Genomic DNA, 26,397 nt, shown 5'->3' with positions numbered 1-26,397 from the left:
TGGAGACCAACAAAGGTGAATATCTGAGTTTGGAGGGTTTTTTTTTTTACACACCTCCCTCAGGCTTTCACTTTTTATAACCTGGGGTCTGAAGATATCTCATTGTATAATAATAAGTCCCACAATTTTGGGGAAATATGTACGGACCCCAGTTCACACGACCATACTTGCCAACTTTCCCAAAACATCCGGAGGGTTCCACAAAAAGAGGTCACTGGAGGAGGCAAATCTTGGAACGTTCTTTCACCCCCGGTTATATTAGACGTAATGTGAAAAAGGGGTGTGACCAAGGGGTGAGACCACACCCACATAAAATAGGGGGCGGGTAACACCTCAAAATAGCACAGAACTTTAGTAGAAGGCAAATTGACCATACATAAAAAATTGCAGCACACTCCAGGCGCCGGGAAGTCCTTATTTCGGCCCACAAAAGTTGTCTATTATGACATCACCGCATGGACTCAGACAGTAATCACCCAGGCAGGAACAGAGGTGGTTTCTAGGAAACATGAACTCCCTCAGTCCTATAAAGTTATATACTAGTTATACGGTGAGATGATAGATGGGCCAGACAAGTTTCCAGCAAGATTCAGGTGATAGCGGAAGAGTCCGGAATGTTCTGTATACATTACATAATTAATTCCAGAATGCAGAAAAGAAAGAAATACATTTAGATAATTGCCTGCGCTCGCCGCCTAATGATCATTACCGGGATGGATCTCATACACAATCACTATAGCCTCTTACACAAATTAAACGCTGCAGATTAGAATTTTTTTTTCTATAGACGTTTACTCTGCGGATGAGAAAGTGTCTGGTGCGGAGGATTTTTGGGACTATTATATCCGTAATGTTCACATGCATTTGTGTATAAGCCTTTAAAAAAATGATTAATTCAGACAGGAGCAGATCTAAGAGAGGTGGCGAGAACGCCAAAGGAATATTAACAGACCGGCATGTAGCAGAGCCGAGCTGGTCACTGTCAGTAAACTTAGTATACGTGTGTATGACGAAGTGTTAGAAATGACGAATTATATCCTCATTATACAAAAGTATCAGATACTGAATGATTTGTTTTATGGCAAACACAGTATTATATTATTGTACCTTATACTTAGTAAATATGGTTAGTATACAGTGACTGCACTAGCAGAATAGTGAGCGCAGCTCTGGAGTATAATACAGGATAAGTAATGTAATGTATGTACACAGTGACTGTACCAGCAGAATAGTGAGTGCAGCTCTGGAGTATAATACAGGATGTAACTCAGGATCAGTACAGGATAAGTAATGTAATGTATGTACACAGTGACTGCTCCAGCAGAATAGTGAGCGCAGCTCTGGGGTATAATACAGGATGTAACTCAGGATCAGTACAGGATAAGTAATGTAATGTATGTACACAGTGACTGTACCAGCAGAATAGTGAGCGCAGCTCTGCAGTATAATACAGGATGTAACTCAGGATCAGTACAGGATAAGTAATGTAATGTATGTACACAGTGACTGTACCAGCAGAATCGTGAGTGCAGCTCTGGAGTATAATACAGGATGTAACTCCAGATCAGTACAGGATAAGTAATGTAATGTAATGTAATGTATGTACACAGTGACTGCACCATCAGAATAGTGAGTGCAGCTCTGGAGTATAATACAGGATATAACTCAGGATCAGTACAGGATAAGTAATGTAATGTATGTACACAGTGACTGCACCAGCAGAATAGTGAGCGCAGCTCTGGAGTATAATACAGGATGTAACTCAGGATCAGTACAGGATAAGTAATGTAATGTATGTACACAGTGACTGCACCAGCAGAATAGTGAGCGCAGCTCTGGAGTATAATACAATATAAGTAATGTAAATTAGATATATTTGTATTTTATGATTATATGTAGCTATTATTTGCATAACATAAGAATGATTACATCTGTTGTAGACAGTGACCTCTATAAAGGTATTGTTGGTTCCTTTACTGTATTTTACACTTCTATATAGCTTTTTACACTGACCTGTATTTGAAAGCAATGAACAAATCTGTAAAATGTGCTCGCTCAGTGTTTTCTGCAGTCATATTTCCCCCATATAATACAATGGAGGAAGAAATACAGCTCTGTAATAGGAAATTTACAGACTGGTAAGTGTCTACAAGGGAATTTTACAGAATCCCTCAGTGTGTAATGTCTACTATAGATACTGTATGTATATATATATATATATATATATATATATATATATATATATATATATATATCCTCCTATCCTCCTATTTCCTATCCTATCCTATCCTATCCTATCCTTCCTACTAATATTATAAATGTGAAAGTTTGGATGTTTGTTACTCTTTCACTCAAAAACAGCTGAACATATTTGAATGAAATTTGGCACATAGATAGTTTGTAACCTCGATTAACACATAGGCTTCTTCTTATCCCGGTAAATGACTGTTATGGATTTATGTTCACATACTATATTACACTGCTCTTGCAGCAGCCTTATCTCAGGTTCTGATAAAGCCAGGTCTATTATCTCTCTCTCTAAACACTCATCTAACCTTCAGCCCATTGTGTACAAGCATCTGATAGGAAGATCCCTTTAATCCAAATTAGCAGTTTGCCAATTTTAAACATGTCGGGGAAAAAGAAAATCTAATTGGTCGCAAAATTCTAAAACAAAGAGAGCTATGAAGGAGCCAGAAGTCACAGAGTTCTCCTCAAGTGGAGCTGAGGGGGATCATCGACACCACTCATTATATGGCATCCCAGCGGGCTTCTGAGATGCCGGAACAATCACAGGCACGGCGCAGGGAATGAGTTCAGCAGCAGGACAGCGTAAGAGCTGCCAAAATGCCAGAGCAGGCAAACCACCGACAGCAGCAATTTGCTGAATATAAGCGGATCATCGACGCCAACAACATGCAGATGAAGTCGTGGACAGAGGCTAGTATATATATATATATATATATATATATATATATATATATACAGTATATACAGTATACATAGGCGATGATGGAATATCTAGGAGGAAAGACATTTCCAGCAGTGACTTGTTGCAGCCGAGACTCCTACTTAAGGACCAGGCTGGGATTCACCGCTGTCCATGGTGCTGAAACGTGGACCAGCCGCATCCTTTGACCTAATTCACATCTGACAATGACTTCTGCGCAGTTCTGGCTGCAGTAACCAGCGCTATATGATATAAGAATATTGTACATTATATTTCAGGAGCTTCTCTAATCTGAAATAACATCTCATAGAACTTCACGGGCTGCAGCCATGACCTTTCCTATTGTAGATACAATGGTCCTGCGGCCGCTCTTTACCGTACACGCCGATACATTGAGGAGATCGTTACGTTGTCTTATTGCTGAATCGGCCTCCATAAAACCTCCTCTCCTTACTCCTACCCCCTGGTTAATGTATATTACATCTCTCATCTCAATGAGGAAAGGTCAAGCACAGATAAAAGTGAAATATCTATAGAAGAATCAGGAGAGCTTAGTCCTATGTTCCCAAACCTCATTGACTCCCCCCCCTTATTATGTATACACAGTCCCCCAAAAGTTCATGTGCACTTTAATCAGAAGCAATGGTTGGTGCAAGGGGTGGAAGTCTTTCCAGAATTGGGAAGGTGTCACATAATATACCTAAAATAAATCATGTTGGGATCTTACAGACCAGTTCAGATCAGACCATACACAAGGAGATCTCTGCAACAATTTGGAATATCCTTACACCTCTCTGAGCCAATTATATAGAAAAACTGAATATTTGGTCATCGCTTGCTAAAGGCTTTCTTATACGTCTTATAGTTGGACACAATCTGCCACCTGCCCATCCTCTGCTGCTATATGAGAGGAGAATCCTGTGTCATTTTATTCCAGCCACATCTGACAATTACATCGCATTTTCCTAGATCTAAAGTGTCAAGAGAATACGTAGAGGAAGCCAGCAGTGTATACAAGGAGATGGCGCCTCCGAGCTGTCACATCCAATTGTCAGCCGCGCTAATCATATTGTGTAAGAAGTAAATGGTAAATGTTATGTGAGAAGTCACAACAATGGGGGAAGAAGAAGAAAGGACGCAGGAATAAGAAGGGAAGACAGCTCCAAATATTGTGTAACTTATCTCCTATCAGTCTGAAAGACAGACATCACGTCCTATGTACTGAGGGAAGAAAGCAATGTGGAGAGATGTCTGCAAGGAAGAGCGGGGGAAGGGAAAAGACAACTGATCTGACCATAATTCAGGAAGACAAAGAAGACAATTCCTATGTACAAGAATATAACTGCTATAATACTACCCATGTGTACAAGAATATAACTACTATAATACTACCTCCTATGTACAGGAATATAACTACTATAATACTACTCCTATGTACAAGAATATAACTACTATAATACTGCTCCTATGTACAAGAATATAACTACTATAATACTACTCCTATGTACAAGAATATAACTACTATAATACTGCCCCCTATGTACAAGAATATAACTACTATAATACTACTCCTATGTACAAGAATATAACTACTATAATACTACTCCTATGTACAAGTATATAACTACTATAATACTACTCCTATGTACAAGAATATAACTACTATAATACTGCTCCTATGTACAAGAATATAACTACTATAATACTGCACCTATGTACAAGAATATAACTACTATAATACTGCTCCTATGTACAAGAATATAACTACTATAATACTACTCCTATGTACAAGAATATAACTACTATAATACTGCTCCTATGTACAAGAATATAACTACTATAATACTACTCCTATGTACAAGAATATAACTACTATAATACTGCTCCTATGTACAAGAATATAACTACTATAATACTGCTCCTATGTACAAGAATATAACTACTATAATACTACTCCTATGTACAAGAATATAACTGCTATAATACTGCTCCTATGTACAAGAATATAACTACTATAATACTGTCCCCTATGTACAAGAATATAACTACTATAATACTACTCCTATGTACAAGAATATAACTACTATAATACTGCTCCTATGTACAAGAATATAACTACTATAATACTACTCCTATGTACAAGAATATAACTACTATAATACTACTCCTATGTACAAGAATATAACTACTATAATACTGCCTCCTATGTACAAGAATATAACTACTATAATACTGCTCCTATGTACAAGAATATAACTACTATAATACTGCTCCTATGTACAAGAATATAACTAGTATAATACTACTCCTATGTACAAGAATATAACGGCTATGGGGGCCACACGGTGGCTCAGTGGTTAGCACTGCAGCCTTGCAGCGCTGGAGTCCTGGTGTTCAAATCCCGCCATGGGCAAAAAACCATCTGCAAGGAGTTTGTATGTTCTCCCCGTGTTTGCATGGATTTCCATCCCATATTCCAAAAAAAGACATACTGATAGGGAAAAATGTACATTGTGAGCTCTATGTGGGGCTCACAATCTACATAAAAAAAAAAAAAAAAGAATATAACTGCTATAATACTGCCCCTATGTACAAGAATAATAACTACTATAATACTACTCCTATGTACAAGAATATAACTACTATAATACTACCCCCCATGTACAAGAATATAACTACTATAATACTGCTCCTATGTACAAGAATATAACTACTATAATACTACCTCCTATGTACAAGAATATAACTACTATAATACTGCTCCTTTGTACAAGAATATAACTACTATAATACTACTCCTATGTACAAGAATATAACTACTATAATACTGCTCCTATGTACAAGAATATAACTACTATAATACTGCCCCTATGTACAAGAATAATAACTACTATAGTACTACTCCTATGTACAAGAATATAACTATTATAATACTACGCCCCATGTACAAGAATAGAACTACTATAATACTGCTCCTATGTACAAGAATATAACTACATAATACTGCCCCTATGTACAAGAATATAACTATTATAATACTACCCCCCATGTACAAGAATATAACTACTATAATACTGCTCCTATGTACAAGAATATAACTACTATAATACTACTCCTATGTACAAGAATATAACTACTATAATACTGCTCCTATGTACAAGAATATAACTACTATAATACTGCTCCTATGTATAAGAATATAACTACTATAATACTGCTCCTATGTACAAGAATATAACTACTATAATACTAATCCTATGTACAAGAATACAACTACTATAATACTACCCCTGTGTACAAGAATATAACTACTATTATACTACCTCCTATGTACAAGAATATATCTACTATAATACTGCCCCCTATGTACAAGAATATATCTACTATAATACTACTCCTATGTACAAGAATATAACTGACATATTACACCCCTATAGATGACGGTATTGTGCACTTCATGGTTTGGCTGTAACATTATATCAGTACTTTTGTTACACTGTATGGTAATGAATGTTTCTCTTGCTGGATCTATAGTTGGGTTTCTTGATGATTTCTTCGCCGGTCTCGTCCTCATCTGGTAATTACGTTGTGTCATTGAATAATCGCTGAGATGTAAATGACACTTTTTCAGTAATTGGTTCCAGAATTAATATCATTGTATCAATTAACCTGGACAGTAATTGATGACCCCCTCCCCCCTCCGCCACCGCTCAGATGGATCAGTCTAATGTAACATTTATAAGCAATTACTGTTTATAGTCCTCGGTTCCTTATATAAATTCTTGTGGGATATGGGTGTATCTGTATCCTATACCGTATATAATACTCCACTGTATACTATATGATCGTCTTTCACCTATAGAACAATTTTATGATGGTTATACAAGGAGTACATGTGACGTACCTGGTCCTCTACTCACCAGACGTGTTGTTTTGGATTTCCGTTAAAGGGCTCGTACAGAATTTGGAGAAACCTCAGGGGCTGACTCGCTGGGTGCAAAACCAAAAAAAAGTTGGGACTCTCAGGCTGGATTACAGAGAGGGTCACATGACCACTAAGAGCAATCAATGACCTGTTATTGGTAAGGAACAGGTGATGCATGTGGGTGATGTCATCAGCCCCTCTACAGTGACCACTGAGGACTTTGATTGGTCTCCATGGTCATGTGACCCTCTCCACTTCTTGTGCGGTGAGTTAAAGGGGACTGTTCAATATTGCAATAATAGTTTGCTGTAATTACTGGACATTCCCTTTAAGGTGTTAAGACATAAGCAAAACTATACACGTTTGGTGTCGCCGCAATCGCACCAACATGTGGAATACAGGTCACAGGTCAATCTGGCTACAAAGTCAACTCTGTAAAACCAAAACCTATAAGAAAATGGTACAAATGCATTTATTTTTCCAATTCTACCCCATTCATAATTTTTTTTCTATCTATAGGGCATTAATTGGCACCAATATAAAGTGTAGATTGCCCTACAAAAAATAAACCCTTATGTAGCGCTGAATGGAAAAAGTCCCACCTGAACTGACCCGCAGATTGAACTTCATTTACATTATAATATTGTTAGCCACGCCCCTTTGCCACATCTCTTTCTCCCTAATACCCAGCTGTTACAATTACCAGTGGGTACCACTAGGCGAGGCGTTCACTCATAAAGATTTTTAAAGCACCCATTACTTTGAATAGTAGCTGTATACATTCACAGACAGTGAGCGGCCCCTAGTGGTGGCCACAGGTAGGCAGAATATTACCGGACTCTACATACAGTCAGGGCACAGCAGAGTGATACAGAATGATCCTGAGCCCAGACCTGACACTGAACGCTACAGAAATAAATGAACCTTTACAATGAATACAGAAAAACCCCGTCTGTGATTTACAAGAAACTATTAGATTTACATTTCTACAATTACCAGAAATCCTGGGACAAGATGTCTTCCAGGAGCCTCGGAGGTGACGTCCGGCGAGCGGGCACGCTGCACTGAGCGGTCATGACTCCCAATAAAAATGTGCATTTTAATCCCGGAGTTTTCTCGGCTCTGGTGAACACGCAACTTTATTAGATTCAGCCAAGGGTGGCTCAAGGTCATGGGGTCACATCAGGTGCAGCGGAAAGGTCAACGTGAGAAGACGCAACGCTGAAGACTTAAGATGATGACTGGATAGGGAGGAGGTTGTATCTAGGGTTGAGCGATCGCGTTCAGAAAAGATCGGATTCCGATCGTCGATCGAGAAAATTTCATGATCACGATCGGAATTCCGAACACAATCTTTTTAGGTGGGATCGAGATTGGTACTATTTCCAACAATGCTTTGCTTAGCCTTCACACTGAGTATACGCTCCGCTCATTCTGAGTGGAGTGTATACTCAGTGTGAAGGCTCCGCTATGGTTCCATAGGAATGAATGGAAGCAGCCGGCACACAGCCTTAACCTCCTGTGCGCCAGCTGCCTCCATTCATTCTAATGGGAGACTAAACTTTTATCTCTAGTAGCTACTTACCTGCAGAGATGGCTGCTCCGGTGCCCAGTGTTCTCCTTCTTCACCTCGCTGCCGCTTCACACTGCTCTTCTTCGCCTCGCTGCCGCCACCTCCCAGGTTAGTGTTTAAAGAGCTAGGAAGGCGGGGCTTGTGGCTTAGGAGAGTGTGGGCGGGTACAGGGTGGGGAGACGTGATGTCTCCCCTCCCAGTACCCGCCTACACTCTCCTAACCTGGGAGGTGGGGGCAGCGAGGCAAGAAGAGCAGCGTGGAGCAGCAGCGAGTAGAAGAAGGACACCGGAGCAGCCATCTCTGCAGGTAAGTGAACACCAAGGGGGACTAAGTAGCCAGAGGATTAAAAAAAAAATCCTCTGGCTACTTAGTGATTCACTACACAACGTGGAATCTAACAATTAAAGCGTTAGATTCCATGAGGTATAGTGAATAGGATTGCTTTTAAAATCCGATAAAAAAATCCCATTGACTTGCATTGGGATCGGAATTGGGATCGAGATCGGGTTCGAATGAAAAATGATCGGAAATTTTAAAATCGATCCTGAAAAGTCAAGATTGGCTCAACCCCTGGTGTATCACTAATAAATCATAGGTGCATAGCTATGGCTGTGTTCACATCTGCGTCCAAGGCTCGCTTCTGATTCTGCAATGTAAACAACGCACCATCTTATGTTGAACAACCACAACTCCCGAGGAACCCGACTGATTATAACGGGGTCCGTCAGGTGTCTGCTACTTTTTTCTGGCCGAGATTTCTAATGGATACGACTGAAGTCTCCGACACGAATGTGAACATAACGTAGCATCACGTCCCTGCAACGTCTGTGCTTATTTTGGCCGCAGATCTAGAGGTTCTGGTCACCTATAGGCGGCACTAGAGATTCAGTTTTCTTCCTTCTCTAAAAATTCTAACTCACATATATGAGATTTATTTACTTTAATCATCTAGATAAAAAATGATAAACATATTTTTACAAAAATTTTACCAAAATTTTGCAGCTGAAAATTCTGTCAATTCAATAGCATTGAAGCAGAGGCGCGAGGCAGGCAAGTCCTCCAGTTTCCCTCGAGTCACCAATGTCGCCCTGGAGGTCTGAGCTTATTAAGAAATTACTACTAATCTCCCCCATACAGATCCCATGTGCCGGAGAGGCAGAGATTCCCCTCCTGCTCCTCCTGTCACCGCTGTTTTATCGGGTAACCCGTCATGTAATGAATCTCCATCAGTTAATGAGAAATAAATCTCCGCAACTAATTAGCGGATGTGACTTTATTGACAATCTAATTCGCTCTTAATCAGTTTCTGTACAGATGCCGAGGGATATATATGTAACCGCAGCTCATCCCCGGCCTCGGTGCTGGGGGTACACGAGAGGACGCTGAAGGTTATGTCTTAATTGCCTCCAATTACTAGCAGTGACTCAGAGGCGGCCGTTAATGTAAACCCAATTAATGTAAAGGGGAATAATTAGCAGTCGATTCCGAGTGACCAATCACAGAGACCATAAAAAATCTGATCTTTCGCTGCAATGGATGAGATCAATAAATAAAGATCATGAGGACTTCTGTAGCTACCTAATATTCTTCTATTACTCAGCTTTCCAAAGATCCTGTCTGTATAGTTACATTATTCCACTGACTGTGTCAGTATCAACTGCTATTGTGGCATTCTATGCATAACCCAGGATGAATAAAACCTCATTTACAAGATGATCCTGTACTGATCCTGAGTTACATCCTGTATTATACTCCAGAGCTGCGCTCACTATTCTGCTGGTACAGTCACTGTGTACATACATTACATTACTTATCCTGTACTGATCCTGAGTTACATCCTGTATTATACTCCAGAGCTGCGCTCACTATTCTGCTGGTGCAGTCACTGTGTACATACATTACATTACTTATCCTGTACTGATCCTGAGTTACATCCTGTATTATACTCCAGAGCTGCGCTCACTATTCTGCTGGTGCAGTCACTGTGTACATACATTACATTACTTATCCTGTACTGATCCTGAGTTACATCCTGTATTATACTCCAGAGCTGCACTCACTATTCTGCTGGAGCAGTCACTGTGTACATACATTACATTACTTATCCTGTATTATACTCCAGAGCTGCGCTCACTATTCTGCTGGTGCAGTCACTGTGTACATACATTACATTACTTATCCTGTACTGATCCTGAGTTACATCCTGTATTATACTCCAGAGCTGCGCTCACTATTCTGCTGGTGCAGTCACTGTGTACATACATTACATTACTTATCCTGTATTATACTCCAGAGCTGTGTTCACTATTCTGCTGGTACAGTCACTGTGTACATACATTACATTACTTATCCTGTACTGATCCTGAGTTACATCCTGTATTATACTCCAGAGCTGCGCTCACTATTCTGCTGGTGGATTGCAGTATTATATAGCTCCCAGTGCAGTCAATCCTATATAGTGATAATATAACCTCACAGGCGCCTCTTCTCAGCTGATGATTATTTGGACATGTCGGCCACTCGGCTCCTCCGTTCACCTCCTAATCCTGGAGAGATTATTTAGTTTTCGCGACTCTGCAGTTCACTGAACCTAATCGGGAAGTTTCCTTACAATGTGAATAGTGTCTGAGAGTTTGCTGAGAGTTAGGGAGTTGAGGGAGCGGCCACTACTTATAGCACATTTACCATATATCGTATACACAGCCAACCGAGACACAGCAACTATAGAAACCAGATCTACCAGCAGGGGGAGCTATTTCATACAATGGGCCAGCAGAAGTTGTCACTGAAGGGGGGCACAGAGATGTTGCGACTCAGAGGGTTTGTTACAATTGTATCCAGTGTAGACAATGTCCTGAGAGTCTGATACGCTTTATCTGCCCTGATACATTGTAACTACAGATGAGCGAATCACTTTAACCTGAATTTTCCAAAAGTTTTGGGTTTAACCCAAACTCCAATTCTTGGGGGTTCATCACCCACAAACCAGAAATGAATTATTCTACTCTGGGGTCTCTTCACAATGATGTCACTGCTTCGCTCCTCCTGCAGCGGGATAGTCACGTCCTTACAGACAAGGCTGCAGTGGCCCCAACCTTCATGGTTTTCACTAGAGATGAGCGAACAGTGTTCTATCGAACACATGTTCGATCGGATATCAGGGTGTTCGCCATGTTCGAATCGAATCGAACACCGCGTGGTAAAGTGCGCCAAAATTCGATTCCCCTCCCACCTTCCCTGGCGCCTTTTTTGCTCCAATAACAGCGCAGGGGAGGTGGGACAGGAACTACGACACCGGGGGCATTGAAAAAAATTGGAAAAAGTCATTGGCTGCCGAAATCAGGTGACCTCCATTTTAGACGAATAGTGGATTTCAAATCCGGGTCATATGAGAATGTGAACTTTGTGACTATGAGACAGGGATAGCTGTACAGGCAGGGATAGCTAGGGATAACCTTTATTTAGGGGGGAATGTTATTAAAAATAACTTTTTGGGGCTCTATCGGGTGTGTAATTGTGATTTTTGTGAGATAAACTTTTTCCCATAGGGATGCATTGGCCAGCGCTGATTGGCCGAATTCTGTACTCTGGCCAATCAGTGCTGGCCAATGCATTCTATTAGCTTGATGAAGCAGAGTGTGCACAAGGGTTCAAGCGCACCCTCGGCTCTGATGTAGGAGAGCCGAGGGTGCACTTGAACCCTTGTGCACCCTCAGCTCTGCTACATCAGAGCCGAGGGTGCGCTTGAACCCTTGTGCACACTCTGCTTCATCAAGCTAATAGAATGCATTGGCCAGCGCTGATTGGCCAATGTATTCTATTAGCCTGATGAAGTAGAGCTGAATGTGTGTGCTAAGCACACACATTCAGCTCTACTTCATCGGGCTAATAGAATGCATTGGCCAGCGCTGATTGGCCAGAGTACGGAACTCGACCAATCAGCGCTGGCTCTGCTGGAGGAGGCGGAGTCTAAGATCGCTCCACACCAGTCTCCATTCAGGTCCGACCTTAGACTCCGCCTCCTCCGGCAGAGCCAGCGCTGATTGGCCGAATTCCGTACTCTGGCCAATCAGCACTGGCTAATGCATTGTATTGGCGTGATGAAGCAGTGCTGAATGTGTGTGCTTAGCACACACATTCAGCTCTACTTCATCGGGCTAATAGAATGCATTGGCCAGTGCTGATTGGCCAGAGTACGGAATTCGGCCAATCAGCGCTGGCCAATGCATTCTATTAGCCCGATGAAGCAGTGCTGAATGTGTGTGCTTAGCACACACATTCAGCTCTACTTCATCGGGCTAATAGAATGCATTGGCCAGTGCTGATTGGCCAGAGTACGGAATTCGGCCAATCAGCGCTGGCCAATGCATTCTATTAGCCCGATGAAGCAGTGCTGAATGTGTGTGCTTAGCACACACATTCAGCTCTACTTCATCGGGCTAATAGAATGCATTGGCCAGCGCTGATTGGCCGAATTCCGTACTGTGGCCAATCAGCACTGGCTAATGCATTGTATTGGCGTGATGAAGCAGTGCTGAATGTGTCTGCTTAGCACACACATTCAGCTCTACTTCATCGGGCTAATAGAATGCATTGGCCAGCGCTGATTGGCCAGAGTACGGAATTCGGCCAATCAGCGCTGGCTCTGCTGGAGGAGGCGGAGTCTAAGGTCGGACCTGAATGGAGACTGGTGTGGAGCGATCTTAGACTCCGCCTCCTCCAGCAGAGCCAGCGCTGATTGGTCGAGTTCCGTACTCTGGCCAATCAGCACTGGCCAATGCATTTCTATGGGGAAAAGTTAGCTTGCGAAAATCGCAAACTGACAGGGATTTCCATGAAATAAAGTGACTTTTATGCCCCCAGACATGCTTCCCCTGCTGTCCCAGTGTCATTCCAGGGTGTTGGTATCATTTCCTGGGGTGTCATAGTGGACTTGGTGACCCTCCAGACACGAATTTGGGTTTCCCCCTTAACGAGTTTATGTTCCCCATAGACTATAATGGGGTTCGAAACCCATTCGAACACTCGAACAGTGAGCGGCTGTTCGAATCGAATTTCGAACCTCGAACATTTTAGTGTTCGCTCATCTCTAGTTTTCACCGCATATCGTGCGTCCTTATGACGCTGCATCAAAGAACCTCCTGATGAACTTCGAACAGGGAAACACGTCGGGTGTTTCAGCTTATATTTAAATGACTATATGAGGAAACTATTACTGGGGGTGATCTCTTTAATGCCTGAGCGAATTTGGGACTGACGGGGCTCGGCTGATTGAATACTAGGGACACCCTATCTGTTGTCATCTCCTCAATTATGTACAAGACTATGTGCAGCAAGATTGAACAATAGTTATGTATTAACGGTGGGGTATTTTAGGCTCTAACTTTATAAGGGTCATGGGTGCACTTTAGGACTGAACTAGGGTTGAGCGATCGTGTTCGGAAAAGATCGGATTCCGATCGGTGATCTAGAAAATTTCACGATCGTGATCGGAATTCCGAACACGATCTTTTTAGGTGGGATCGAGATCGGTGATTATTTCCTACAATGCTTTGCTACTGGCCAAGCATTGTGGGAAAAGCTAACAATGTTAGCCTTCACACTGAGTATACACTCCGCTCATTCTAAGCAGAGTGTATACTCAATGTGAAGGCTCCGCTGCGGTTCCATAGGAATGAATGGAAGCAGTCAACACACAGCCTTAACCCCCTGCGTGCCAGCTGCGTCCATTCATTTTAATGGGAGACTAGCTAGTAGCTACTTACCTGCAGAGATGGCTGGTCCGGTGCCCGGTGTTCTCGTTCTTCTTCGCCTCGCTGCCCCCGCCTGCCAGGTTAGTGTTAAAGAGCTAGGAAGAAGGTGGGGCTTGTGGCTTAGCAGAATGTGGGTGGGTACAGGGCGGGGAGATGTGACATCTCCCCTCCCAGTACCTGCCCACACTCTCCTAACCTGGGAGGCAGGGGGCAGTGAGGCAAAGAAGAACGAGAACACCGGGCACCGGACCAGCCATCTCTGCAGGTAAGTGGACACCAGGGGGGACTAAGTAGCCAGAGGATTAAAAAAAAAATCTTCTGGCTACTTAGTGATTTAAAAAAATCACTACACAGTGTGGATTCTAACAATTAAAGTGTTCAATTATTAGATTCCATGCTGTATAGTGAATATGATTGTTTTTAAAATCCGATCTCCGATTAGTAAAAAAAATCCCATTGATTTGCATTGGGATCGGAATTGGGATCGAGATCGGGTTCGAATGAAAAATGATCGGAAATCGGATTTCAAAATCGATCCAGAAAAGTCAAGATCGGCTAAACCCTAGACTGAACCTTATCTGGGTTCAATCAGGGTAACACCCTATTTAAGAGTATTGCCACCACCACACTGCTTCTTTTCCCTCTAGGAATCAACATTTTGAGGGTAATGGGGATCATATAGGGGGGATTTCGAGTTTGGACTTTTAATTGAATTAATAAAAGTTATATTTTAGTTTTATTGGGCCACTAGTAAGGACCCTATGAGTGTATAGCTTATTAATATAGGGGGGTATTAAGGGAATTGGAGGGGGCATTAGGGGATATTAGGAGGGAATATGGTAATAGATAATAATGGGAGCATCAGAGGACATTAAAGGGGGACATTAATATAAGGGACAGGGGTCAGGGGTGTCTAGGATGATGTGGTGATATGGGCGAGCTATAGGGCCAGGAGCATTTAGGATGACATAGTGATATAGGTGAAGGGTCAGGAGATTCTACAATGATGTGGTGATATGGGTGAGGGGTAGGGTCAAATATATTTAGGATAATGTGATATGGGTGAGGTGTGGGGTCAGGAGCTTCTATGATAACATGGTAGTATGGGGGAGGAGTAGAGTCAGGAGTTTCTAGGATGATGTGGTGACATGGGGGAGATGTGGGGTCAGAAGCTTTTAGGATGATGTGGTGATATGGGCGAGCTATAGAGTCAGGAGCATTTAGGATGACAGTGATATGGGTGAGGTGTGGGGTCAGGAGCTTCTAGGATAACATGGTTATATGGGGGAGGTGTGGGGTCAGGAGCTTCTAGAATGACCCTGATGAGCACTAGGTGGAGTTACCCTTTAAGCCCTCCATGGGCTCTACTCCCAATATTCAGATGATTCATCATATGCAGCTAATTCCAGAGTAAAGCAGAGCCCTCGCTTTTGTTTTACGTGTCGGCTTCTGACATCCATCAAACACTAATGGACAATTTCCTTACAGCAAGAAGACGGATGGTGCCGCGTTTATAGACAACACGAAAAATCTCCCAACTCTGAAGTAATTTGTTAATGGCTGTGATAATGCAGACTGGAGTGACTGCTGGATGAAGTCACCTCTCGGGATGGAGAACCTGCCCCGGCCAATAACTTTACATCCCATTACCATAAGATGTAGGTGGTGGACGCCACGTGGCACATGGCAGCCTGACAGCCAGTAGCTGCTGAATAGTGAGAACGTCACTGCACTAGTAATGGAGTCTATAACACAGGTACCAGGAATCATCGAGAATTGAAAAAGAAGTTTTAAGAAACAGCGCCAACCCTAGGCTGGGCTTGGTACTGCAGTTAAAATACATTGAATGTAGCTGAGACGCAATACCAGACATAACCTGTGGACAAGGGTGGAGCTGTTGGTGTAAAAATGACAAAGCTCTATCTTTGATCCTCGACAACTCCCATAGTTGACAGATGCAAAAATCCCAAAATGCAAGGATTCCTAAATGAGGTGATTTAGGGGTTAGTGGCAGTATTCCTGATATAATTTTGGAAGCTGGAGGTACATAGATTTGAGAAGACCTGAGGAGACCTGGAGCTGTGGAAGTCTGAGGAGACCTGAGAGAACATGGAGCTGTGGAAGTCCGAGGAGACCTGAGGGGACCTGGAGTTGAGGAAGTCTGAGGAGACCTGAGAGAACATGGAGCTATGGAAGTCTAGGGAGACCTGAGGGGACCTGGAGCTGACGAAGTCTAGGGAGACCTGAAAAGACCTGGAGCTGTGGAGATAAAAGGAGACCTGAGGAGTTCTGGAGCTACAGAGGACTGAGGAGATCTGAGGAGACCTGGAGCTGAGGAGATCAGAGGAGACTTGGACCTTCAAAGGTCTGCCTGGATCTGAGGACTGAGGAGACTTGGAGCTACAGATGACTGAGAAGACTCCTGGATACATTCAGTAACCCTGTATACAGCTAGTCCAGATCTCAGTTGACACAATTGTATCCAGTCTAGACAATACTCTGTGAGCTCAGCAGCCTGACTCCATACTGATACATTGTAACAAACTAGCAGCTACACTGGAGGTCAAAATTAGAGAATAATTCCTTAAAACTTGATTTTTTCTTAAATAATCTAATCTTCATTGCTGAACAGATGTGGAGACTTTTCTTGTGGCTTTTGCAGGTTACAGAACAGTATAAATAACTAACACAATACTAAAAAAAACAGAGGACAACAGTGACCGAAGCGCAGAGAAGGATGACAGCAAAATGTTCTGTCCACAATTAATAAGAAGTATACAGGAGACGTATACAGGAGAGCTGTACAGCTGAGGTATACAGGAGAGGTATACAGGACATGTGCATGGGACAGGTGTACAGCTGAGGTATACAGGAGAGGTATACGGGATAGGTGTACAGCTGAGGTATACAGGAGAGGTATACGGGACTGGTGCATGGGACAGGTGTACAGCTGAGGTATACAGGAGAGGTATACGGGACAGGTGTACAGCTGAGGTATACAGGAGAGGTATACAGGATAGGTGTACAGCTGAGGTATACAGGAGAGGTATACAGGACAGGTGCATGGGACAGGTGTACAGGTGAGGTATACAGGAGACGTATACAGAAGAGGTATACGGGACAGGTGTACAGGTGAGGTTTACAGGAGAGGTATACGGGAAAGGTGCATGGGACAGGTGTACAGGTGAGGTATACAGAAGAGGTATACGGGAAAGGTGCATGGGACAGGTGTACAGGTGAGGTATACAGGAGAGGTATCCGGGACAAGTGCACAGAAGTATATAGGTGAGGTATACAGTATGCAGGAGCATACTGTTCTTGGCTGTTTAGCTCTCAGACTATATTACTGTCTCCACCTCTCACAAATGTTACAATTGTATCCAGTCTAGACAATGCTCTGTGAGATAAAGTGCACGAACTATAGACTGATATCTTGTAACAAACTAGCAAAGAGATTGGTGAAGCTGATGTGTTGAGCTCACAGAGCATTGTCTAGGCTGGATACTATTGTCTCCACTTCTCCGCTGAAAACAGGGCTAGCTATATCCAGGGTGACCGCCTCTGAATGTAACCAGGAGATGTGTGTGTGTGTATATATATATAAAATAAAATAACTTTTCACTATTTAGATGCTGCAGTGTTATTAATTCCGCATCCCCGGCCTTCCCCTTCTCTCACTTTCTTTCTGAGTCTATAGAGTTGGCATTGATATAATGAGTGGGTCTTAGGGGTCCGGCTCGGCAGCGCCCCTCCCTCCCTTCCTCCATTGTGATTGAATCCTATAAGCCGTTCACTAGACTGATCCAATTATTTCCAATCCCGGCAGAGCTCTTCTCACTCAGCCATACAGCGCGCCTCTCCAATCTGCTTCTTCTTACAAGTGCCCTCTGTCAGTCTCCATCTCGCCCCCTCCTGAGATGTGCCGAGCTTTCCCTCCGCTCTCGCCCCACATCTTCCATCTATTCCTGCTGGTGCAGCAGATCCGTTCCTGTAAAGTCATCGCCAATCGTTATCATTTTATAGGAAAGCTCCAGAATCCAAAGCGCTCCGCAGGAGATTTACTTAGTGTATGCTCATGGACATGGGGAAACAAGATGTTCTTCTCCAGAAGAATCTGAAAGGAAGGAGGAATTCCAAAGACAAACGCGTATCCTCGTACCCTGAGATCCCAAATATAAGGTCAAGTAAGGTCAATTCTGGGATCCCTAAAATAAAGACCGAAAGGAATAACAGGATGTGTCTAAACATAGTAGGACCTCTTGGCCAACGAGAAGGTCCATGTCATCTTCAGACTCATTAGAAGTTCTTACTCTAAATAAGTCTAAGACAAGCATCAAAAAGTGGTAATGCCAAGGCTTAAGAGATTGTGACATCCCTTCCCAGAGTCATATCTGCCCCATTTAGTTCCCTTTAATAGAAGACTTGGTCCTCCCAATCCTTTATACATAATGGTAATGGAGAGTCATCAATAGGGGGCAGCATAGGGGGCAGGATCCAGAGTCCCACTCACCATTCTGTAGGACGTTTCTCTTTCTTGGGTTTCATTGCCAAGGAACCCTAAGGAGATATCACAGAACATGATGGGGCAATAACCTTGCACATGGCCCCTCTGTGGGTTGGTCTGAACATATAGGACTGGGTTTGGTGCCAAGAGTTAGCCGGATGGATGACTAGTGATGAGCACAAGTCTGCGAACGTTAGGTTAAGATGTTGATAACTGAGGAGATCCAAAAAGTGATGGAAGAGCATGCAACTAAGAAGATATAAGGTCCAAGTGAGACTATAAGTGGTACAAGTACCAACCGATCCAGCATGGAAGAGGAGAACTCCCCAAAACATGAACGAGGGGCTGTAGAAAGGACAATAGGCCTCAATTTTCTTCCACAATCTGGACCCCAGACACAAACTTGTTGGGAAGGCCATGAAATAGTGAGATCAGATCAGATCAGTGTGTCTCTTATGATGGGACTTCTGTAGCCACGTGCAATAGAGGAAACATCCCGTCATCTCTCTCACCGTCTGTCCCCAGCTCATCTGACCTCTGCCCCTTCTTCACCAAATGTCTTTACAATCTATCCATTGAAAGAAGCTTTTATGTAGATTTACAGAAACAGTGCTCCAAGTGGCCAGTGCAGGAACTACACCATGCACCCAGCTTATTTCAGTTTAATTTAATTTCAATGTTTCCCTGTCGTCTAAACCCATAGTCATTATATAGAATAACAGACTACAGATCGTGCTATAATGTGAACCTTACCCCACAACACAGTCATCCTTATACTACTAAGGTCAGGTATGGCAGCATGTGTGTATAGGGGCGGTTCTTTGGGAAATCCATCTAAATAAGATACATCAGAGCATATGGATGTAATAAAGAGGTAGCGTCCTCTAGTGGAGTCCTCTTTATTAACCAATAGACCCCTCCCATCCATGTATTACACAAATGGACCAGATCAATAAGATTAACATAATGCTTCAGAAGTTGCCCTTGGAAATATCCAGAGATAGCCAAAGATGAGCAAACTGGTTCATAATCAACCAAATTTGTTACAAAGTTTCGAAAAATTTTGGGTCCAAAAATTCTGAGCCACCCACTGAATCACCATTACACTTTGCATAGCGCCACTGTCATGACCCTTCCTTTAAAACACCATAAGGTTGACCCATCCATGTGAGGCCCAATCACAGGACTCAATGGTTCCTCAGGGCCTGTGATGTCACCCAGGAGACGTGAGTTTAAAAGCTCAGGGGAGGTGAGTATAAAAATTCAGTAGAGGTGAGTATAAGAGCTCAGGGGAGGTGAGTATATAAGCTAATGACAAGTGAGTATAAGAGCTCAGGGGAGGTGAGTATATAAGCTAATGACAAGTGAGTATAAGAGCTCAGGGGAGGTGAGTATAAAAGCTCAGTAGAGGTGAGTATAAGAGCTCGTGGGAGGGGAGTATAAGAGCTCAGGGGAGGTGAGTATAAGTGTTCAGGCTCTACAGCATCTTTGGATCTCCATGTATTATACGCTGACGAGACCCTCATCTTAATAATAGCACCTTCAGGATTAAACAAGTTGGGGTCAAAATGAAACAGGTGGTGGGACCTTGAGAATATTCAAGAAACAATTCTTGCAAGGGTGCCCATCTTATGAGATGACAACAGGGACCCCCAGAAACCAGATAGATGGGGGTCCATGTGTATGACCCCTTTATATATAGATACCGAGCTTGTGTTATTGGTCCTATAGATACAATGTAACAAAAGGTTATAGTATTAGCTAGAGTATTATTATATAGTAATAGTACTGGATATAAGCAATGTTACAATCAATCAACTCAAATCAACTCTGCAAACTCTATATTGACTCCTCAACAATCGCAGACATTATGAAACATTATAATGCTGTTAGTCGGTGACTACTACTCCCAACACATCTGCTAAAGTGACAGCTACTGAGGAAACAACATCAAAGCCGCATCCCAGACACGACCGTCCATTGTGCGCGCTCTCTTGTGCATTGCTCAGGTTTTTCAGCCAAGAGTAAATTTGTAGAACTGAAGTTGGTTATTCTGCAGTCACTTGCAGACACCGGGTAAATTCTCTTGTTGTCAGTGCCCCCTAGAGGCCACGAGCTGTACTGCAGGTACATTAGAGATCTCCTGTTCTGTATTTGGGGTTCTACAACAACATTTCGGCTACAACTTGTGGCTCTACTATTATTGTGCATTCAGGGAATGCTGGTATTTGTAGTTCCCCAATAGCTAGAAAGTCACAGGTTGGAGATATATAGGCCCTGCCTAAGGACTAACATTAGTTTCAATATATAGAAGATCATATACAGTTCATGATATATACAGACATTATATCTATGTGCATGGATTAAATCAGAACACTATAAATTCTATATGCCCCAAATATATCATATATATGTATATTATAACACTTGGCCACCTCCTATGGTCAAGGACACATGTAACATTAAAAACCAGCCCAGAGTTCTGATACATTGATCATGATACATTGTACCAAACTAAGGCATTGACAAACTCGGTACTGCTGCATCTGTAGCTAAATGTCACTTATTGATGTATAGTGACAAACACAGCTCTAGACCTGGATAACTCAGCACTGCTGTATCTGACCCTTTCAGTATCATTTGGGACTGAATAGGTTAATAAACAACTAAATCCACATCATACACAGAAGACATTTCTCTGCAGAGAACCCTGCACTAAACCTAAAAGTAAATGAAGCATCAAGAACTCAATATCCTCTGCATGTAATATAGAGAGCAGCTGCGCTCTGCTACATGGCCATAACATTTACTGTCTCCTATTGTGCTGTCCGCAGCCCCCTCCTCTAATCAGGATTAACTCTTTGTAACTTATACAATGTGCTTAATGTAAGATAATAAGAGGGTGAAGAAGAGAAGTCAGGAAAGGAAGAGGAAGAAGCAGAAGGGAAAAAAGAAGAGGAGGAAGCAGAAGGGAAAGAAGAAGAAGCAGAAGGGAAAGAAAAAGAGGAAGAAGCAGAAGGGAAAGAAGAAGAGGAAGAAGCAGAAGGGAAAGAAAAAGAGGAAGAAGCAGAAGGAAAAGAAGAAGAGGAAGAAGCAGAAGGGAAAGAAGAGGAGAGAGCAGAAGGGAAAGAAGAAGAGGAAGAAACAGAAGGGAAAGAAGAAGAGGAAGAAACAGAAGGGAAAGAAGAAGAGGAAGAAACAGAAGGGAAAGAAGAAGAGGAAGAAGCAGAAGGGAAAGAAGAAGAGGAGGAAGCAGAAGGGAAAGAAGAAGAGGAAGAAACAGAAGGGAAAGAAGAAGAGGAAGAAGCAGAAGGGAAAGAAGAAGAGGAGGAAGCAGAAGGGAAAGAAGAGGAGGAAGAAACAGAAGGAAAAGAAGAAGAGGATGAAACAGAATGGAAAGAAGAAGAGAAAGAAACAGAAGGGAAAGAAGAAGAGGAAGAAGCTGAAGGGAAAGAAGAAGAGGATGAAGCAGAAGAGAAAGAAGAAGAGGAAGCAGAAGGGAAATAAGAAGAGGAAGAAGCAGAAGGGGAGGAGGAAGCAGAAGGGAAAGAAGAGGAGGAAGAAACAGAAGGGAAAGAAGAAGAGGAAGAAACAGAAGGGAAAGAAGAAGAGGAGGAAGCAGAAGGGAAAGAAGAAGAGGAAGAAACATAAGGGAAAGAAGAAAAGAAAAAAACAGAAGGGAAAGAAGAAGAGGAAGAAACAGAAGAGAAAGAAGAAGAGGAAGAAGCAGAAGGGAAAGAAGAAGAGGAGGAAGCAGAAGGGAAAGAAGAAGAGGAAGAAACAGAAGGGAAAGAAGAAGAGGAAGCAACATTGGAGAAAGAGGAAGGAGAAAAATAAGAGGAATGAGGATGATCAAGAACAGAAGAAGAAGAAGGAAAGAAGAAGCAGATAAAGAAGGAAGAGAGGGATGGAGGAAGGAAGGAAGGAAGGAAGAACAAAAAAAAGAAAAAAATTAGAAAGAATGAGGATGATCAAGAGCAGGGGAAGAAGAAGAAAATAAGATAGCAAAAAAGAAGAGAAATAAGAGGAAGCAGCACTGGAGTAAGAAGAAGAATAATAAGAAGAACGAGGATGTTCAAGAGCAGAGGAAGTAAAGTAATGCAAAAATGAAAAGAAATAAAAGGAAGCAACATTGGAAGAAGAAAAAGAGGAAGATTAAGTAAAATTAAAAAAATTATGAAAAGAGAAGATGAGGAAGAGGAAGAAGAGGAAGGAAGGAAGGAAGGAAGGAAGGAAGGAAGGAAGGAAGGAAGGAAGAAAAATAAAAATAAGAAGAAGTAGATTGATCTAGAGCAGAGGAGGAGAAAGAAGAAGCAGAAGATTGAAAGACGAAAAAAAAGAAGAGGGAGAAGAATCAAGGATAAGAATGAAGATGAGAAGGAAGAAAATAAGTAGCATTAGAGGAATAAAAAATAAGAAAATTGTTGATGGTGAAGATAAGAAAATGAAGAGGAAACAGAAAAAGATAAGAAAAAAATAGAAAAAGTACAGAAAATAAAGAGGGAAAAGGAGGAGAGGAAGAATAATCAGAAAAAAAGCAAGATATAGCATGGGAATAAGAAGAAGAGGAAGAAGAAGAGAAAAATCAAATAGGAAGGTGAAGAAAGAAGAAGGAAATGAAGAAGAATGGGATGAGAAAGAAGGAGGACAAAAGGAGGATGAAGCGATAAGGATACAGCAATACTGCAGACTGACAAAAATAATGTCAGCAATAATAAGTCTGATAACTTCTTACACTTGAGACATTTCCTAGGACCTGGCATCATCTATACTGTACATGTCACACTGAGCCAGTCTAATGCACGTCTTATAACACAAGTAAGGAGCAGCCGAAAGTCCTGAAACACCTCAATGGGCTAAGGAGCATCTATTATACTTATGTATACCAGGAAATAGAGGGGAAGATACATAGGCACTGAGACACATGGAGGTGACACTCACCCTTACTATACTGTCCTGAGACATATGGAGGTGACACTCACCCTTACTATACTGTCCTGAGACATATGGAGGTGTCACTTACCCTTACTATACTGTCCTGAGACATATGGAGGTGACACTCACCCTTACTATACTGTCCTGAGACATATGGAGGTGACACTCACCCTTACTATACTGTCCTGAGACACATGGAGGTGACACTCACCCTTACTATACTGTCCTGAGACACATGGAGGTGACACTCACCCTTACTATACTGTCCTGAGACACATGGAGGTGACACTCACCCTTACTATACTGTCCTGAGACATATGGAGGTGTCACTTACCCTTACTATACTTTCCTGAGACATATGGAGGTGTCACTTACCCTTACTATACTTTCCTGAGACATATGGAGGTGTCACTTACCCTTACTATACTGTCATGAGACATATGGAGGTGACACTCACCCTTACTATACTGTACTGAGACAGGAGGTGTCACTCACCCTTAATATACTTTCCTGAGACATATGGAAGTGTCACTTACCCTTACTATACTGTCCTGAGACATATGGGGGTGTCACTCAACCTTACTATACTGTAGTGAGACATATGGAGGTGTCACTGAACCTTACTATACTGTAGTGAGACATATGGAGGTGTCACTTACCTTTGCGCAGGATCTGGAACATTAATCTTGGCTGAGATGCCCCCAGGGCAGCGGACAGGATTTCCTCTCTGCCAGGAAGGGTTGCAGACCTCTGGGGCATGAGTCTAATCCTCAGCCTGCCCTCCTTAGACTCCAACCACCAGCTGAACAGCTCGGTCAGGTTAAACTCCAGCCTCCTCTTGAGGACAGAACTTGGAAGGTCTTCTCGTTGACCCTCATTACTCAGGTTCTTACCATCCTCCAAGGTCCTTGGTTCCCATCCTACTCCACATCCATCCCTGACCAGATCCCCCCCTACTTCCACCAGAAGCTGTTTAGATCTGCGAAGACTTTTCAAGGTCCCAGCTTTCAGCACCTTGGACAGCGGAGCTGGCTGAGGTCTGGCCGACAGCTGCTCCTTCTTCAGATGACCATATGGGTGAGGTCCAGCAGAACGATCAGCCAAGGACTCCACCAGAGGTCCACAGTCCAGAACCAAGCTGGAGGTCGCCTGGAAGTTGGTGCTCGCTGTCCCTGCAGGAAACAGACCCAGCAGATCCCTTAAGGAGTTCCTAAAAGCTGCAGGGATGACAAAGTCAACAGCCAGGTTTTTCCTTTTCATCCTGGTGAAACTGGGCTCCCTTGGACCTTGATATGTCCGACTGTAAGCTCTTGGGGATGAGCTTTTCTCCATAGATGAACAGCACCCTATAGCACACAAAATAAGAGCCAAGATGGACAGGTGAGATTCCAGGGGTCCCATACTGATCTGTAGGGAATGGAGTCTTGTCTAGGAGATGCTGCCCAGGTGACCACCTCCTGGTATCTTCTCCTTGACTGGAGATTACATGGGGTGTTTTCTGCAAGATCCTGGATGTTGTGTTCCTGGATGGTTATATCCTAAAATACAGCTGTAGGCACATGTTCCTCAGTCGGAGAATGTCTGGAGGTATCTGGAAGCCTTGTAGATCCTTCTCCTCATCCACACTGGCAGGGATGCCGTCAGCAGCCTGGCATGCTGTCTGTCTTGTAGTAATAGTACACTAAGACTGCTCTTCTCAAAGTGCTGAACAGATTCAGGATTCCTGGGTCTTCCCCAATGTAATTTTCTATCTTGCAGCAGCCGAGTGACAGCGTCTGACTGCCCCCCTCTGGAGGAGCTGCAGAACTCATCCACTATCTAGCAGACCTCACCGCCTTCTTCTCCTTCTTAGAGCTGCTGCTTCTTACAGACATCACAATATAGGCATCGGATGGCACAGGTGATGTCAAACTGGGCAGTTCCAAGTGTATGCCCAATCAGGAGTAACATGCAGATATGTATGGAGAGAAGAAGAGTCTCCTGCCCCGCCATGTCATGGAGCTGCTCCTCAGTCTGTGCCAGGCTATGGGCATGGACACAATCTGTCTGCTTGGATGCTCACACAGAGATTCTGCAGCCTGGGGACACTGGAGCAACTCCATAGTCTTCAATATTTGAGTCTGTAAAGGGGAGCGCTGTCACTTATTGTTTTGGGACCCCACTGCTCATGTCACCAATGACTTCGTATGTGGCTATAGCGAGTGAGTATATGAAGTTTATCCCCAGTCCATATTCAGCGCTACACAGTGTGCACAGTGCATTGTATAGTGGAGAGCACTGACCTGTTACATCTCTTTAAGGAGACCTTTCACCACCTCAACCAACTCCAGGGCTTTACATCCCCCAATAGCCGCGGCTCTACTGACTCTGTCACCAGAGCCAGCATATTGCCCCAGCCCTGCAGATAGATAGGTTATTGTCACCAGAACCAGCATATCACGCCCAGTCCTGCAGATAGATAGGTTACTGTCACCAGAACCAGCATATTGCCCCAGCCCTGCAGATAGATAGGTTACTGTCACCAGAACCAGCATATCACCCCAGCCCTGCAGATAGATAGGTTATTGTCACCAGAACCAGCATATCACCCCAGCCCTGCAGATAGATAGGTTACTGTCACCAGAACCAGCATATCAACCCAGCTCTGCAGATAGATAGGTTACTGTCACCAGAACCAGCATATCACTCCAGCCCTGCAGATAGATAGGTTACTGTCACCAGAACCAGCATATCACTCCAGTCCTGCAGATAGATAG

At 42.9% G+C, this 26,397-nt stretch overlaps 1 protein-coding gene across 1 annotated transcript in view; it reads right to left on the bottom strand.

The window, feature by feature from the left end:
* The window catches only part of ALK (ALK receptor tyrosine kinase), a 435,118-nt gene extending 409,640 nt beyond the window's left edge, over positions 1-25,478 (bottom strand). Inside the window, exon 1 of the mRNA XM_075267217.1 lies at positions 24,301-25,478. Coding sequence (XP_075123318.1) covers positions 24,301-25,042 — 742 coding nt within the window. The 5' untranslated portion in view covers positions 25,043-25,478. The remainder of the gene's footprint in view (positions 1-24,300) is intronic.
* Positions 25,479-26,397: the final 919 nt, after the last annotated feature.

Source organism: Leptodactylus fuscus, chromosome 3 (assembly GCF_031893055.1).
Source record: "Leptodactylus fuscus isolate aLepFus1 chromosome 3, aLepFus1.hap2, whole genome shotgun sequence".
In the NCBI taxonomy this organism is placed as follows: Eukaryota; Metazoa; Chordata; class Amphibia; order Anura; family Leptodactylidae; genus Leptodactylus; species Leptodactylus fuscus.
The sequence above is the reverse complement of the archived record's forward strand: the minus strand, read 5'-3'. Positions and strand labels throughout refer to the sequence as shown.